We start from the raw sequence: 16,696 nt of genomic DNA, 5'->3' as shown, positions 1-16,696 counted from the left end.
CCAGGGCTGGGCACAGGGTCCGGCCCCGCCGCCCGGGAGGACCTGACGGGGCTTCGCTTCTGGCCGTGGGCTGGGAGGGGTCCGGCGCCTGTGGAGGGGGTGCCAGGCCCTGGCCGCCGACGGGCACCGGCCCTGAGGGCGTGGCCTCGCTCAGGCCCCAAGGTCCCTGCCATTGTGGTCTCCACAAACCAAGTCCTGAGCCCCGAGTCCCAGCTGTCCTGCCTGAGTGTGGGAGGCGGTGGGGGGCCCCGGGGCGCCTCTCCACAAACCCCGATGGTGCGAGAGGGAACTCTGCATTCTGTGGGGTCAGGAGCCTCTCTGTCAGGGGTCCCCCACCCTCTTATCCTGGCACCGGCACCCCCTGTGCTGGGATGGGAGCCCACTCAGGGGACTCGGGACGGAGGCCGCCTTCCTGTGCCTCCTTCCCGAAGCCTCTGTGGGACCCCCCATGGGACCATCTCCCCTGAGGGACCATCTCCCCCGAGGGACCATCTCCCCCCGAGGGACCATCTCCCCCGAGGGACCATCTCCCCCGAGGGACCATCTCCCCCGAGGGACCATCTCCCCCGTGGGGACCATCTCCCCCGAGGGACCATCCCCCCCGTGGGAACTGCCCGAGGCTCGGTGTTCTTACGGAACCCCAGTCCATGGCCCACACCTTGCCCACAGCCAAGGCACCGCTGGGCACCCCAGAACACAGGAATGGAGGTCCCCCCGAGGGGAGGACGGGGCGGGAACCCGGGTGTGCGGCTCCGGAGTCCGGCCTCACCGCCTGGCTGAGGCCGCGGCACAGGAGGGAGGTGAGGGCGCCGTGTGCTGAGCAGCAGCATGGGGGCCGGGCCAGGGCGGGGCCGGCGGCTACATGGTCAGCTCCTGCAGGAAGCGGGGGTCAGGCTGGGGCCCAGCAGAGCCGCGGGGCGTCTGCAGGGCCGGTGCTCACCATGATGGCGTTGACGATGTCACTCTGGTTGTCCCTCAGCGCCCGCACGGCCTTGGCCCGGGACACGTTGGCCTGGGCCATCACCAGCTCGATGTCCCGCAGCTCCAGGCCCGCCTCGTCCACCTGGTGCGGGAGGTGCTGGGCTGGCACCAGTCCTCCGTGCAGAGCACCCCCACCTGCCCCTCCATCTCCTCCTCTTCCTCCTAACCCTCCTCCATGCAGAGCCCCCACCTGACCCTGGCCCTTCTCCTCCTCTTCCTCCTCCCCCTCCTCCATGCAGAGCCTGCCCCGTACCACTCCTCCATCTCCCTCTTCCTCCATCTCCTCCCCCTCCTCCATGCAGAGCCCCCACCTGACCCTGGCCCTTCTCCTCCTCCATCTCCTCCTCCCCTCCTCCATGCAGAGCCTGCCCCCGTACCACTCCTCTTCCTCCTCCATCTCCTCTTCCTCCATCTCCTCCTCACCCTCCTCACCCTCCTCCATTCAGAGCCCCCACCTGACCCTGGCCCTTCTCCTCCTCCATCTCCTCCTCCCCCTCCTCCTCCTCCATGCAGAGCCCCCCCCCCCCCCCCCCGCCCCGTACCACTCCTCTTCCTCCTCTATCTCTTATCTCCTCTTCCTCCTCCTCTATCTCCATCTCCTCCATCTCCCTCCTCCATGCAGAACGTCCCCCCTGCCCCCATACCACTCCTCCTCTTCCTCCTCACCCTCCTCCATGCAGAGCCCCCACCTGACCCTGGCCCTTCTCCTCCATCTCCTCCTCCCCCTCCTCCTCCTCCATGCAGAGCCTGCCCCCGAACCACTCCTCTTCCTCCTCCATCTGTCTCCTCTTCCTCCTCCTCCTCCTCTATCTCCTCTTCCTCCTCCTCCTCCTCTATCTCCATCTCCCTCCTCCATGCAGAACGCCCCCCCACCCTCATACCACTCCTCCTCCTCTTCCTCCTCCATCTCCTCTTCCTCCTCCTCCTCTATCTCCTCCTCCTCTTCCTCCTCCTCCTCCTCTATCTCCATCTCCTCCATCTCCCTCCTCCATGCAGAGCGCCCCCCTGCCCCCATACCACTCCTCTTCCTCCTCCATCTCCTCTTCCTCCTCCTCTATCTCCTCCTCCTCTATCTCCATATCCTCTTCCATCTCCTCCCTCCTCCAAGCAGAGCCCCCACCCCCGGCCACACCTACTCCTCCTCACCCTCCTCCATGTAGAGCCCCCCCCCCCCGCCCCGTCCCAGGGTGCACCTCCTCTTCCTCGCCCTCTGATTCCGACTCCGACTCCGGCTGCACCCGGGGCCCCGGCGTAGATTCCGGCACGAGGGTGGAGGGCTCCGCCGGCACCTTGAACTTCTCGGCGGCAGCTCTGTGCACTTGCTGGGACAGGTCCTCGATCTGCGGCAGGGCGGGGCGGCCGTCAGCACCTCGCCCCTCGTCCGGCCGCCCCCCCCCCCCCCCCCCCCCCCCGTCCTCTCCCGGCCGCGCTGGCCTTGGCCTCCCCGAAGACCACGTAGGTGTCCGAGGCCGGGCTCCTGAACACGTCGGGCTTGGCGATGACGAAGAGGATGTTCTTGGACTTGTGGATGGTGATGCGGGTGACGCCCTGCACCTGCCGCAGGCCCAGCTTGGACATGGCCTGGGGGCACGGCAGGCTCAGCCCGGCACTGCCCCCGTGTGTGGGGGGGGCACTGCGGGAGGGCGGGTCCCGGGAGAGCAGGCTGACAGGGCCCAGCTGTTTCCAGAAGGAATCCCCAGTGCCCACCCCGTGGGATCCACCCTCGGTGTGGGAGGTCGGGAGGCCCCAGGTCTGGGGGGGCTGACCGGCCCGGCCCCGCCCACCTTCCTCGCTTTCTTCTCGCTGCGGCTCTGCTTGGCCTTGGCTGCCGACTCCTCGGAGACCCGGGTTGCGGCCTGGGGGAGGGCGGGTCTGAGCACAAGATGGGGTGGAGCCCCCTGCCCCCCGCATGCAACCCCTCAGCTGGCACCTGGGCTGGGCCCTGCGGGGCCTGGGGTCCCGGCAGGTCTGGCTCCTCCGGCTCCCCCGACGACTCCCCGTGGCTGTCGGAGCGGCTGCCAGCAGCCGGGAGGGGCTCTGGGGACGGGAGAGGGTGAGGTGGGCCGGCCCCCCCGCCCCCTCCTCTTGCCCCTGGTGGACAACGCCCCCGCCCCCCGCTTACCTTCCTCCAGGCTGTCCTCGTCCAGCTGCTGGGTGGCTGGGGGCCCTGGAGGGCTGGCCGGGGCCCGCGGCCCGGAGCCCAGAGGCACTTGGCAGGGGGGTGGGGGCTGCGAGGCTGGGTCTTTGGCGTGGGGGCCCCGCATAGGGGTCACCTTGGGGCTGAGGAGGGCGGGGGGCGGCGGGAGGCCAGCCCGCTGCCTGGACTCGCGGGGGTGGCCCCTGGTTCCTGAGAAGGCGGCGGCCCACGGGGCTCCTGCCTGGGGCACCGGGAGGGCCTCCCCCTCCCCCTCGGCCTCCCGCGGACCCTGGCAGGGGCAGAGCACAGGGGGTGCTGCAGGGGGCACCCTGGGCACAGAGGGCTCAGGACTTGGGTGTCTGTCCTGGGGCTGGAGTGGCGAGGGGCTGGGGGTTCCGGGGACCGCCTGGGCCTGCTCCTCACCCCCAAGGCCTCGCATCCGCTCCCGCCAGGAGGGGGCTGGTGAGAACCTGGGGGCAGACTCCTCGGAGCAGCCCCTGCCCACCCTGGACACGGCCCTCGATGGAGACTCGGAAGCCACGGCCGACGGACGCCCAGGGACCGGGGTGCCCTCAAAGCCCCTGTCCCCCCGGTTCCCCGCCCCGGGGGCCTCCTCTGGGGGCCATCGGGGCTCAGCCCCCACCCCTGCAGGCAGGTGGGCCACCCTGTCGGTTGCCAATGGGCCTTCGGCTACTTCCTCTCCATCAGAGGCAGACTCGGGGGGGTCCGGGGTCTCCGAGGCATCAGAGGGGTCCGGGGTCTCCGAGGCAGACTCTGGGGGGCCCGGGGTCTCCGAGGCAGACTCTGGGGGGTCCGGGGTCTCCGAGGCATCCTCAGGGGGGTCCTGGGTCTTCGAGGCAGACTCTGGGGGGTCTGGGGTCTCCGAGGCAGACTCTGGGGGGGCCTGGGTTTTCGAGGCAGACTCTGGGGGGTCCGGGGTCTCCGAGGCAGACTCGGGGGGGTCCGGGGTCTCCGAGGCAGACTCTGGGGGGTCCGGGGTCTCCAAGGCAGACTCTTGGGGGTCCGTGGTCTCCGAGGCAGACTCTGGGGGGGCCTGGGTTTTCGAGGCAGGCTCAGGAGGGGCTGGGGTCTCTGAAACATCCTCAGGGGGATCCAGGGTGTCCAAGGCAGAATTGGGGGGTTCTAGGGTCTCTAAGGAAGACTTTGGGGGGTCCGGGATCTCCGAGGCATTCTCAGGGGGGTCCAGGATCTCCGAGGCATTCTCAGCGGGGTCCAGGGTCTCCGAGGCATTCTCAGGGGCGTCCGGGGTCTCCGAGGCATTCTCAGGGGGTTCCGGGGTCTCCGAGGAAGACTCTGGGGGGTCTGGCATCTCCGAGGCAGAATCGGGGGGGCCCGGGGTCTCCGAGGCAGAATCGGGGGGATCTGGGGACTCTGAGGCAGAATTGGAGGGTTCCAGGGTCTCTAAGGAAGACTCAGGGTGGTCTGAGGTCTCCGAGGCAGAATTGGGGGGCTCTAGGGTCTCCAAAGAAGACTTGGGGGTCTCCAAGGCAGAATCGGGGGGGTCCAGGGTCCCCGAGGCAGACTCTGGGCGGTCCAGTGTCTCTAAGGAAGACTTTGGAGGGTCCGGGGTCTCTGAGGTAGGCTCAGGTGGGCCCAAGGCTTCCGTGGGGAGGCGTGGGGGCCCCAGGATCGCTGTGGGGGTGTACAGGTGGTCTTGGGTGTTCGCGGCGGGCTCCAGGACCTCTGGGGCGGACGTGGGGGGGCCGGGGATCCTTGCAGTGCCAGAAGCCTCTGCGGTGGGTTCAGGTGTGTCTGGGGCCTCTGTGGTGGTTTCCAAGGCAGGCTCCGGGGGGCCTGTGTCTCCGAGTGAGGCCCAGGGTGCCCCCGCGCCTACAGCGAGCTCCCGCCCACCCTGGGGGGTCTGGCCCAGGTCCGGAGGCGCCGGGTCCTTCCCCGCAGCGGCCCCTGGGGCCGCGGGGGCCCCGGGCCCGGTCCCCTGGGCGCCGCCCGTGTCTGTGTCTGTGGGCAGGCTCCGCGGACCCGCTGCAGGCTCCCAGCCTGTGTCTGCCCTCGGGGCCCTGGGCTGGGGGCCCAGGATGGCGTGTGCCTGCTCCTGCGGGGACGCAGGTGTGGCCGTGGGCACAGGCTCTGCTCCCGGCCCCTCCTCCCGCGTGGTCTCTTCTGCGACCCCCGGGGCTTCCTGCGGGGACACGGGGCCTGGGGCGGGGCCAGCCCCGGAGACCGCCGTGCCCAGGTCTCCCTCGGAGGCCGCGGGGCTGTCCGGCAGGCCCGCGGGCTGCGCGTGGGGCTCCCCACTGTACAGCCTCTCGTCGTCCGCCCCGGGGAAGGAGGCGGAGTCGGGGTCCGAGGAGGCGGAGGAGTCGTCCGGGAAGGCGAAGGCCTCGTCCATGCCCTCGGTGACGGACAGGTCGGACAGCGACTGCAGGGAGGAGGCGAAGGTGCTGTCGTCCTGGTCCTCGCCGGCCCAGTCCCCGTCGGCGGCCTCGGGCTGCGGCTGCTGCTCCCTGGGGGACAGGGGCAGCACCTCCACCGCCTCCACCTGGAAGAGCAGGCTGCCCCGGAACGGCAGCAGGGCGGCGGGGACCAGCGCGTCCTGGCCCAGGAGGTCCAGGTCCAGGAAGTGGGCCTCCTGCTCCCAGGAGGAGCTGCTGTCCGTGGAGAGGCTGGACTCGGGGGCCTCGGGCCACGCCTGCTCCGGGGCCTCGGAACCGGGTGGGGAGACACCGCGGCCCGAGGGCACCCCCAGCCCCTCCTCGGGGGCCAGGCTCAGGGAGCAGGAGGGGGACGGGGAGGAGGGCCAGCTGTCCGTGTCCGCCGTGACGTAGGAGCCCGAGGGTGAGGTGGGCGGCGAGTCCCCCATGGGCTGGGCCCCGGCTGGGGCGTCCCTGGCTTCCCTGCAGGGCCTGGAGCTGGGGAGCAAGGCCGGGGCCTCGCTGGGGGTGGAAGGAGGCGTGAAGTAGGAATCGTGGTCTGGGGCGGGGAAAGGCACGGGAGGGTCACCCCGAGAACAGGGCGTGGGGGGGTGCAGGCGGGCAGGCCCCCCCTCCGGGTCCCTGAGCCGTGGGGGGGGCGCCTGGCATGTCTCCTCCCCCATCACCACCCGGGCCCCTAGGGTAGCTGGGAGAGGCCGCTCGGCAGGCTGGGCCTCGAGGGGCCTGGGGCCCCCCTCCATGGGGACCGCCCAGGCCGAGAGCGCCCGGCCAGGCCCCACATCCCCGCTGGCGCCCTCGGGCGGGGGCCGGGCGCCTGGCTTGCTGGGCAGGAAGGGGAGGTCCAGGGGGCTGGGCCCGGGGCTCAGGGCGCACTGCTCCGGCTGGTCCCCTCGAGGAGTGGTGGCCGCGGCCGTGCCACACGACCCATCTGTGGAGGGAGAAGGGCGTGAGGAGGGCTGGCCCGCGGGGAAAGGGGGAGGGTCACCCCGAGAACGGCGTGGGGGGGTGCAGGAGGGCAGGCCCTCTCTGGGCCCCTGAGCTGTGCCCCTGGAGGGGGCTGGGGAGAAGTTCCCAGGTCTGACCACAGCAGCCAGCTCAGGGGCTGTGTGGGCGCAGCGGTGGCACAGAGGGGCACCCCGCTTTCCTGCCAGGTGCTTGGCAGCGACGGCGCAGCTCCCTGCCTGTGACCCCTGCCCTGCTGGGCTGGGCCGTGGACCCTTCCGTGACCTCCAGGGTCAGAGGGCCCTGGGGGAGGGCCTGCACGGTCTGGGTCCCTGTGCCTCATTTTCTGTCTGCAGAAGGAAGTGCCCACCGACCTGAGGCAAAGCTCTGAGGGGGCACTGCCCAGGTGCCCACCCGCCTGTGAGTGCTGGGTGGCTGGGTCCTGAGAAGAGGCCCTTTGGGTCCTGAGGTGGGTGTGGTGCAGGTGCCTGAGCCTGGGCCTGCATGGCCCCTTCCCACCCAAACTGGCCCCAATTCAGGGCAGCAGCGGGTGGAGCTGGGCCAAGGCTGCAGTGAGGGGAAGCTAAAGGTCAGACGTCTGAGTGACTGGCTCAAGGTCACCAGCTCTAGCAGGGCCTGGGACACCAGCCCCGTCCCCTTTCCTGGACTCGCCCTGCACCCGGCTCGGCCGGCCCCATCCCCAGGCGTCCTCCCACAGCAAGGTGCCCTTGGCCGGGGCACATGGCTGACCTCCGGCGGGGCCACCCATCTAGTCTTCCTGGCGGGGTGGGGTAAGGGGGAGGGTGGCGCCCAGCACAGCGGCCCGGTCTCCCAGGACGAGGCCTCTGCAGTCTCCCCGCCTGTCCCCCCGCCCCCACGGCGGTGCCCTCTGTCTCCCCCTGCTTCTCCCTCTGGGACCAGTGCAGGCAAGTGGGGGGCAGTGTCCCCGAGACCCAGGATCCTGGGAGCCGCCGCCTCCGGTCCAGACCCACCGCCTGGCCCCGCGCCGCGCAGACAATGGGACGTGGGGTCGGGACCCTCGGTCAGCCCCTCCCCGCCTTTCCCCGGCCCGGGGTGTCGGGGTGCGGGCAGCCAGGCGGGGTTCCGGGGTGTCAGGGTGCTGGGCGGCCGCGGGGGGGGGGGTTGTCAGCATTCAGGGGGCACAAAGACAGGGGCGGGGCAGGGACGGGGGGCGGGGGACGCCCGCGGGGAGCGCGCGGCCTCACCTGTGCGGGCCCCCGGGCCGCCCGCCTCCGGCAGCAGCAGCTCGGCGCGGGCCGCCTCCCCGGGCATGGCCTGGCCGTGCGCCGTCCCTCCGTCTCCGTCCCTCCGCGCGTCCGCCCCGCGGAGCCTGGGCCGCCGCCCCTCGCCCGGGATGGGGGGGGGGTCAGTGGTGACGTCACGCTGCCCCGCCCGCCGGGGCCCGAATGAGCGTGCGCGCCGCCGGCACGGAGCGGGGCGCCCCCCCTCCCCCCCGCCCAGCGGCGTCTCCCCGCGGCGCGGCCCCCCCTTCTCCTCCCAGCCGCCCGGGGCTCCGCTGGCGGGAGGCGGCCAGGCAGCATCACCGCGCTGCGCCGGGAGGCGGGGTCCCAGAGCTCGGGGTGCGGGCGGAGGCAGCGGGAGACCCGGGGGCTGGCGCTTTGGGGGGCTGCGGCCCACCTGTCCCGGGCGAGGTGTGCCCGGCGGGCGCCTCCATCCCGCGGTGAGCGGCCCGCAGCTCCGCGGCCATTGGCTGGTCCAGGCCGGTCCCCATGGCAACCGCCTCCGGCGGAGCAGCCAGCCTCCGCCGTGCCCGCCGGCTCCGCCCCGTGGAAGCGGGAGGAGCAGCTCCCCCCGGTTCCCGGCAGCGCTGCCCGCCCCGCCCCGCCCGGTGGCCTGAGTGCCGTGCCAGGCTCCGGGAGACCGTCCTTGTCACCAAGGCCTGGGGGGCGGGAGCAGCTGTTCGGGCGGGTGGGGTGTCCTCCCTCCTGCCCCGGCTCCTCCCGAGCCCGCCGAGCATCCCGGTCCTCCAGCCGCTGGGAATCCTGCTCCCCTCCCCTCCCCTCGCCTCTCCTCTCTCTCCACTGCGAACAGCTGCCACCACCGGGCACCAGGAACCAAGCCCTATGGGCCGGGGCTTGTCTGGGGCTCTGCCCCCCTCCCCACCATGGTAAACCCCGGAATCTTCATGGAAGCCCCAGTGAGGGAGCTCCGGCTGAGAGGCCCCAGAGCAGCTCCGACAGGAGGGCCCAGCCGACCACCAGGCCCAGGCAGGCGCATTCCACGGGCAATCAGTCCTGCCAGCTCTGGGAGCACCTCCCAACCCCCCTGGGGACCCCAGCAGACGGGTGGCAGGATGCCAGCAGCTATGTCACGGAGCCACAGGGCCTGCGTGCGAAGCCGATGGGATGGCCGTCTGCTAGGACAAAACACATCTGATCGCCCAAGGCCCAGAATGCTGTAAAAACCATTGTACCAGGAAACCAGCTAGAGTAAGTGACGGCCAGCCTGGCCAGTGTGTCAGCGGCTGGGCGTGACCCGTGCCCAGATCCTGTGGGCTGAGCAGAGCTGTGGGGCCAGGTGTGCACAGCTCACACGTCCAGTGGGACCTCCCAGACCCGAGCTGGTGCACCCTTGGTGTGTCCCTGCACCTTGGGGTGCTCCCCACCCTGCCTGGGCTTGGAATCACCAGCTTCAGAAAGCCGTCTATCTCTGTGCCCGCCCGCCCTGTGGTCTATGCACCGGTGCCTGGGGCTCCCCCGTGACCCCAGCCCGCGAGCAGAGGATTTAACGAGGGTGGCAGCAGCTGGGATGGGTACGGGCACGAGGAGGCCCTTGGGCACATGCCCACTGTGCTTCCGCTGAGCTGGTGGAGGCCAGCACCCCGTACCCCCTGGTGAGGGAGCAGGGGGCTCCGTCTCCTCCGGCGCCAGGCGGCACCGGCATCATGTCCAGGGGAGATGCGGTCTCCTGCGCCAATGCCCCCATAGCGGCTCTCGTGACCCTGCCAGCTCAGGCCCCGCCTCACCATGGGTGCCAGGGCACCTCCAGGACGACCTCACACCCAGTGAGACCCCAAGCCAGGCACTGGCCCCAGAACCAGTGCCCAGGCCTCGGGAGGACACCCAGGAGGGAGGCCTGTGGGGCAGAGCAGCCAGGCAGCTGGCGACGGTGCCTGTGGGCAGCCAGCCCCTGCCCAGCCCCAATGGCTCTGCTGATGGGTGAGGAGGGCACGCACGGGCAGTGGCCTCTGGTGGGTGGCGAGAGCAGGGAGGATGGCGAGGGGTCACGGCAAAGCCCAGGAGGCCTCCTGGTGTTGAAAACCAAAGTGTAAGATTTATTTCCAGAGAGGAGAGGGAGGCCCTGCACGGCTGTCCTCACTGCCATGTCCGGGCCCGAGCCCAGCCCCGGCAGTCCATGCGGGCGGGCTACTTGGCCAGCTCCTCTGCCACGGACTTGCGCATCTTGTCCTTGAGGTAGGCGGCCTTCTGCCACTCGGACCTGAGCTCCAGCCACTCGTAGTAGGGGACCTGGGGGAGGGCACGTGTGGGCGGGGCTCCATCCCCTGGGCAGAAAGCGGTTCTGAACGTCCCGTTGTTTTACAAAGAAGCGGACAGCACCCGTGTGGCCCTCACAGGCCGTCTCTGGAAGGAGCAGGGGGACGAAGATCTCCCAGGCGGGAGCAGGCTCCGGGCTGCTCACCTGGTTTGAACGGGGCAACCCGCCCTCCTCCCAGAGGCCCTGGCCGTGGAGGCCCGCCGACATGCCCCTTCCCGGGGGCCCCGCCTCCCGAAGGCACTCACGTCCACCACGAGGAAGCCGGCAGCCAGCACGTGGCGCCGGGCGAGCGCGAAGCGGCCCAGCAGGTCCTTGGTGCGGCTGGCAAAGTTGGGGAACTCCCAGCGCAGGAAGGCCAGCCTGCGGGGGAGGCGCGGGCTGACCCTGTCCATCCTCGGAGGGCCGGGCTGGACACACCCACAAGAGCGGGGGGGGGGGGGGGGGGGGGAGGCGCTAGGCGCGTGGCCTACCTCTTGGCTCTGGGTGGGGGCGGCGGCAGCTGGTCCCCCGAGGGCGGGGCCAGATGAGGGGCCACGAAGTCCCTGAGGGGCAGGAACTGGCCTTCGGCGTCCAGCAGCACCTCCGCATCTGGGGGGGGGGGGGGGCGGCACACAGACGGATGGTTGGCTGTGTCCGGTGGAGGGAGGGGCAGGCCCTAGCTGGGGGACGGGGAGGGAGGCTCACCGAGAACCCAGCCGTACTGTGTGGCCACGGAGAAGCGGCCCCGCTCGGCCGCCCCCAGCAGCCCCTTCAGGGTCTCCTGCAGCTCCTTCTGCAGGGGCGTCACCTTCCTCTCAGGGCCGGGGGGCCCGGGGTCCAAGGCCGAGGCCGGCAGCAGGGGGCCCTTGTACTCGGGGTGCTCCAGCCGGGCTGTGGCATTGATGTGCAGCAGCTTCTGAAGGGTGCTCTGGCCCCTTGGGGACCGGTCACCTAGGGAAGAGGTACCGTGGGGGGGGTCACCTGCAGGCAGGCAGGCGGCAAAGTGCAAATGCTGGGGAGCCCTGGCCACCGTCTTCCTGCTCCTGGCCTGCCCTGGCCGCAGCGCAGCCCCGGGCAGCACACGGACGCTGCCCCGCCCTCACCTAGGAACTGGGCGTGCAGCTCGGGGCGCAGCACGGCTTGCAGCTCTGACGCCCGGGCCTGCTGCAGCACGCACAGGGCCCACAGCACGTCCACCTGCAGGGCCGGCTCCAGGTCGGCCAGCTGGCTCCCCAGCTTCTCGTGCACCTGGGGAACGGGGTGCAGGGAGGCTCTGCTCAGCACACGCACACGTCCTGGTGGGAAAGGTGCCAGGAGCCGTGCAGACCCCCGGGAACAACCTGGACGGGACGTTCAGCTGGGCTGTCCACAGAGCCTCCCTGGCAGGCCGGGCGGACAAACCACCTCCCCGGGACGTCCGAGGGGCCCAGACGGGAGGCAGCGGTCCCGAGAGGGGCTGAGGGCATGAGGGGACACAGCCGGCCGGCTGGGAGGTGTCCCTACAGGGACCCGGCTAGTGGGTTGGGGTCTCGGGGGCGTTGAGGCGGAGGCAGGAAGTGAGCTGTACAGAAAGCCTTTGGGCTGCAGGCGCTCGGCCTGTGATGGAGTGCGGGGTTTCGAGTGTTGCCCCAGACAACCCCGGGAGGTCGGGCTCCAGCTGGCTCGCTCCTGCCCCTGCTCCTGCCTGGCCTCCCTCCCTCCCACCTGCAGGGGGCGAGGCGTCTGGGCGGGGGCGCACCAGCTCGAAGAACGCGTCCTCTTGCTCCGGACGGAAGTTGAGGCGGGCGAAGGCCAGCAGCACGTTGCAGAGGTCTGACACGGCTCCGCTCCGGGCCCGGCTCAGGACGTGCTGGGTGTGGGGGCGGGGCGGGGCCGGGTGAGGGCCCACACCCCCTCCGGCAGCAGCCCCTCAGCGCCGCCCAGCAGTGCCGTGCCCAACGGGTGCCCACGCACCGCAGCACAGGCACCGCCCTCTCCCACCGCCTCCCGGTGGCAGCCGGGTGGTCTGGCCTCGCTGCCTGCCCGGTGCCGCTGCGGCCACCGGGACTGCGGCTTGGGGAGAACGGCGTCCGGCAATCAAGCAGGAACCAGGTTTGCACTGGCGTTTCCAGCCCCTGGACCTCCCTGACGACCCCAGGCCTCAGGGTGCACCGCTCACCTGGGCGAAGGCCTCGAACAGGGGCAGGCTGAGCCACTTGAGGAAGGCGAAGGACTTGGCGCAGCGGGCCACCTCGCCGGGCGTGAGGCTGGGCACGTGGGGCAGCAGGTCGGTGGCCAGGCGCTGGAACACCTGGGTCTGGTGGAAGCCGAGTTTGCCTTGGGGACAGAGCAGAGCCTCGGTTCACCTGGAGGTCCACCCGGCACCCCAGCCCGGCCTCTGGTCTAGGAGTTTGGTGTCTGCAGCCAAATTTATCCCCAAGGCCCAGCAGAGGGGACCAGGGCCCATGGGCCAGTGTTTCTATGGCAGCCTTCCGGGCCGGTGCCTGCCCCGGGGGGACGGGCACCGAATCTGACACGGCTGGGCAGGGGCCCCGCCCTGCGCACGCTCACCATAGGCGTAGGCCAGGTCCAGGAGGATGCCTTTGGTCAGGGGGAAGGGCTTCTGGACCAGGTGGTAGGAGATGGCCCGCAGCAAGGGCACAGACCGCCGGTTCTGAGCCGCCAGCGCCGCCAGCACCTTCTGCAGCTCGTCCGGGCCGAACTGCTCCACCAGGTCCAGGCACTGTCAACCACAGCCCAGGGTCAGCTCGGCGCCCACGGCCGGGGTCCCAGCAGCGCAGCCCCTGCGAGACAGCAACTGGGCCTGAGCTTACTACCCACTGACCCTGCAGGCCGGGGGCAGGGGGCCCAGGGCCACTGAGCGCGGCCCTTGTGATGGCAGCCACGTGGCCGGCCCGCTGTGGGGGACGGGCTGAGCCTTGGGGCGGGCCTGGGCCGTCGGGAGGGGGAAAGGAGCCGCAGGCCCCGCCCCCTGCCTCTCCCTTTGCCCAGCCCAGTACCTTGTCCTCCAGGTGGTTCATCAGCGGCTCGGAGAGGGACCCCGCCTTCGTCAGGAGGGCCACCAGCGTGCGGCCGTCCTCGATCTCCACCCAGCGCCGCTCCAGGTTCAGCAGCAGCTCGGCCAGCAGCTCCTGGGAGCCCCGCTCCTGCATGTGGGCGGCACTGGACTCGGCCAGGAAGGCCAGGTGCTTGAACTTGAGCCTGCGCAGGCGCCAGCGCACCTCCTGCTCCACCGACTGCAGCTCCTTGGAAGAGGCGGGGAGCGGCAGCGTGTAGAGGCTCCGCAGCAGCTTCACCAGCGTTCCGTGCCACACGGCCGTGATCTGTGGGACACGCAGGGTCAACACGAGAACGACAGCCTCAGAACAGGAGGCCCCGTTAACCCCTCGTACGCCATAAGCATCTGCAGAGGCAAGCAGCAAAACTTTTAAAAATATATATATATTTTATTGATTTTTTACAGAGAGGAAGGGAGAGAGACAGAGGGCTAGAAACGTCGATGAGAGAGAAACATTGACAAGCTGCCTCCTGCACACCACCTACCAGGGATGTGCCCGCAACCAACGTACATGCCCCTGACCGGAATCGAACCTGGGACCTTTCAGTCAGCAGACCGACGCTCTACCGCTGAGCCAAACCCGGTTTCGGCAAGCAGCGGAACTTTTTAAATTAAATTAAAAACATCCTGGCAGTTAACTGGTTAAGGTCACTTTAACTTTTTTTAAACCCTCTGCTGAGCATATTTTTCCCATTGATTTTCCGAGTGGAAAGGAGGGGAGAGGAGAGAGGAGGGAGGAGAGAAACACCGACGTGAGAGGCTTCGATCGGCTGCCTCCCACTGAGGGCCTGCACGAGGCCTGGGATGGAATTGGCAACCTCCTGGTGCAGGGCAGATGCCCACCAGCCGCGCCGCACCAGCCAGCCAATCACGGTGGTTTTATGAGCTACCTTCTCCCCATCTCCACCGCATCCTTTGAGGATCGGATTGGCTGAACAACGCTCTCCCCAAGTTTCAGGGCTCCCCCATCAATCGCCAACACCTTCTCAGTGCTGCCATCAGCCAGACCCCGGGGAGGGGGTGGCACATGACGAACAGAGAGCCAGAGGCAGGAGCAGCTGGCGTCCTGTGCCGGTTCCGTGAGGGCACCCTCCACCCAGCAGGCCGCCGTGCGGGTCACAGAGAGCGCGAGCACGTCCACAGACGGCTGCTGTGGTCTCGGGGCCCCTGCGTTCCCACCTGAGCAGCCCGGACCCACCTGGCTGTTGACCAGCTGGAGCAGCTGCTGGAAGCGGGCGTCCTGCACGAGCGAGGCCTTGTCCGCCGGCCTCTCGGCCAGCAGGCGGGACAGCCTGATGAGCGCCAGGGCCGCCTGGTTCTGCCGCAGGCTGTGGCCGCCCGCCAGCAGCCCCAGGAGCTCCTCCGGCCCCGTGGCCTTCTCGATGAGCTCGTCCACCTCCTGGCGCTCCGGGTAGGGGGTCGTCACCGGCTCCTTCTCCAGGTGCTGGGACAAGGACGCTGGGAAGTGGGAACTGGGTGAGGTAGCTGAGGACGTCAGAGTCTTACGGGCGACGCTGGCCAGGCTCAGGCGGCCAGCCGGAGGCCCCGCTGGGGCGAGATGGGCAGCTTCTCTCAGGAGGCAGGCACATCGCTTCACCAGGCGAGCGGCCATGATGGCCGGGCGGCAGGGAGGTGGCACTCCTAGCAAGTCATCCCAAGGCCCTGAAGGGAGAGAGGAGGGTTTGCTGCAGGCCCTTCCTGATGCACAAACAGGAGCACGTGACACATGGGTGGAGCCGCGGGCACACGCTCCATGCTCCAGCCCACACCTCCCGGCGGCTCCCAGGCACGGGCAGCACTTCCTGAAGGAGGTGACCCCCAATGCACAGGGTAACCAGACACCAGAACGGGGGCTGGGGCGCTGTCACTGACTGTGCTTCCTCACTAGGAGCCGTGGACAGTGCAGAGCAGCAGGCCCTCACCCGCATGGGGGGAGTCTGCCAGCAGGGCCCGGAAATTTGTTCTCAGATGTTAAATGTCTTCAGGATTAAGAACGAAGAGAGACCACGAGATAAGATGTTCTCAACCACTTTCTCCCATGTTTCTGGGCATGGAAGCCACATCCCACAGCGTCTGTGGGTAATTTTAATACTTAGAGACACAGATCAGCACTGGTTAAGCATTGACCTCTGAACCAGAAGCTGGTTGTTGGATTCCCTGTCAGGGCGCATGGGCAGGATCTCCAGGAGGGGGCATGCAGGAGGCAGCCCACTAGTGATTCTCATCACTGACGTCTCTCTCTCCCTCCTGCTTCCTCTCTGAAATCAATAATAATAATGTTAAACTCCTAACCAATCACAACAAGCACTTCCCAGGCTTAGAATCCTCTCAGCTTTACCTCCCCTTCGCCCAGCAACACACCCTCAGGCTGAGCAGGCCCGTGCCCTCCTTGCCCTGGGTTCCTGGCCTCGCCTTCCAGCACAGAGACCAGGAAATTGTCCTTGTCTTCCCAACTCAGACCAACCCAAGACCGAAGTTTCCTCCTCCGAGAAGTTGTTACATGTCCCAACTATGTTGCTTTGAGGATCTGTCAGTCTTGTTTACGGGGTCGTTAAGTGACCCGGCAAGGCAGGCGGGAGAGGGTAAAACGTTAGCCGGGCCTCGGGCCAAAGCACAGAGCGTGCATGTTTGATCTCTGAGCTCCGGATGGCCATTATGTTTTGCTGTTACACGGTGTGTGTGTGTGTGTGTGTGTGTGTGGTGGGGGGTGGGGGGGGGTGGGTTCCTGCAGCTGCAGAAAAAGCTCAGTCTGGTTGAGCTTTGACCTATGAACCCGGAGGTTAGGGTTTGATTCTCGGCCAGGCCTAAGGTTGTGGGCTCCATCCCCAGTGGGGGGCATGCAGGAGGCAGCCGGTCCATTGTTCTCTCTCATCATGGACGATTCTAACTGTGAAATCAATATCCCTCTCTGAAATCAATAAAAACATTAAAAAACCCACCAAAAACCTCAGCCTGACTTACAGAGGCCCAGCGAGGGGGGATCCCGGCCCAAGGTCGACGGCCCCTGCGCGGAGACGGTAGCAAGACGACCCCACGAGCCGGGAAGGAAGCTGAGGTCCGGACGCCCAGCTGGGCCTGAGCCAGCACCGGCCCGGAGGGGGCCCCCCGCCCCGGCCAGGGCGGGCTCGCGGGCCGCCACGCGGGACCGGTTGCGAACCGGAACCAGCCTGGGCTGCCCCCTCCTCCTGAGGCCCTGCCCTCCAGCCCCGCGCCCCGTCCGGGCTCCCCTCCCGCCACGCCTCCGGCCCCGTCCCCTCCGCCCGGAGACCTACGCCGGGGCAACGGCCGACTCCGCCGCTGACCTCCCTGCGTCCCGCACGGAGCGCCGCCGGAAGCGAGGCTCGCCGGACGTCTCCCGACCGGAAGTCACGGTGGGGTTCATTTCCGGTCTGGCGCCATCTTTGTTGAGGTCTCCGGCCCGGAAGTTACTGCGGGGGACCATTTCCGGTTGGGTGCCATCTTTGTTGAGGGCACACGACCGGAAGTCACTGCCATTTGCCATCTTTGTTGCGGGCGACCGACTCGGCGCCGTGAGGCGGAGCGCCAGGCGGGGCGGCGGTGGAGGAGCCTGGGCGGGGCGGAGAGGAGGGCCGGAATGGGAGGCTGGGAGGCTGGTGCGCCCGCGGCGTCCCGGGGCTCCGCGAGGTG

At 69.1% G+C, this 16,696-nt stretch overlaps 2 protein-coding genes and 1 non-coding gene across 6 annotated transcripts; all 3 read right to left on the bottom strand.

The window, feature by feature from the left end:
• Positions 1–774: 774 nt before the first annotated feature.
• NACAD (NAC alpha domain containing) lies at positions 775–7,883 on the bottom strand. Its single transcript, XM_045582456.1, has 9 exons — positions 7,701–7,883; positions 3,662–6,460; positions 3,104–3,631; positions 2,912–3,018; positions 2,766–2,837; positions 2,416–2,562; positions 2,175–2,321; positions 941–1,063; positions 775–873 (listed from the first exon to the last, which is right to left on the bottom strand). Exons 1-9 carry the CDS (start codon positions 7,765–7,767, stop codon positions 859–861), a joined length of 4,005 nt encoding a protein of 1,334 aa, XP_045438412.1. The 5' UTR covers positions 7,768–7,883; the 3' UTR covers positions 775–858.
• Positions 7,884–9,782: 1,899 nt separating this feature from the next.
• TBRG4 (transforming growth factor beta regulator 4) lies at positions 9,783–16,469 on the bottom strand. 4 transcript variants are annotated; one of them, XM_036440148.2, is made up of 11 exons: positions 16,321–16,469; positions 14,247–14,710; positions 12,990–13,313; positions 12,541–12,712; positions 12,149–12,306; positions 11,729–11,839; positions 11,094–11,238; positions 10,696–10,941; positions 10,482–10,599; positions 10,257–10,371; positions 9,783–9,983 (listed from the first exon to the last, which is right to left on the bottom strand). In XM_036440148.2, exons 2-11 carry the CDS (start codon positions 14,658–14,660, stop codon positions 9,882–9,884), a joined length of 1,905 nt encoding a protein of 634 aa, XP_036296041.1. In that variant the 5' UTR covers positions 14,661–14,710; positions 16,321–16,469; the 3' UTR covers positions 9,783–9,881. The 4 variants fall into 4 exon arrangements, with proteins under 4 accessions (XP_036296041.1, XP_036296042.1, XP_045438408.1 ...); XM_036440149.2 differs by having other exon boundaries at positions 16,351–16,369; XM_045582452.1 differs by lacking the exon at positions 16,321–16,469 and adding an exon at positions 16,010–16,028.
• On the bottom strand, positions 12,382–12,515 carry LOC118720339. The gene has a single exon (XR_004988419.1). It is a non-coding gene; the product is annotated as a small nucleolar RNA SNORA5 (small nucleolar RNA).
• Positions 16,470–16,696: the final 227 nt, after the last annotated feature.

This window comes from Pipistrellus kuhlii, unplaced genomic scaffold (assembly GCF_014108245.1).
Source record: "Pipistrellus kuhlii isolate mPipKuh1 unplaced genomic scaffold, mPipKuh1.p scaffold_m20_p_160, whole genome shotgun sequence".
Lineage (NCBI taxonomy): Eukaryota > Metazoa > Chordata > Mammalia > Chiroptera > Vespertilionidae > Pipistrellus > Pipistrellus kuhlii.
This window is presented reverse-complemented; position numbering and strand designations above follow the sequence as displayed.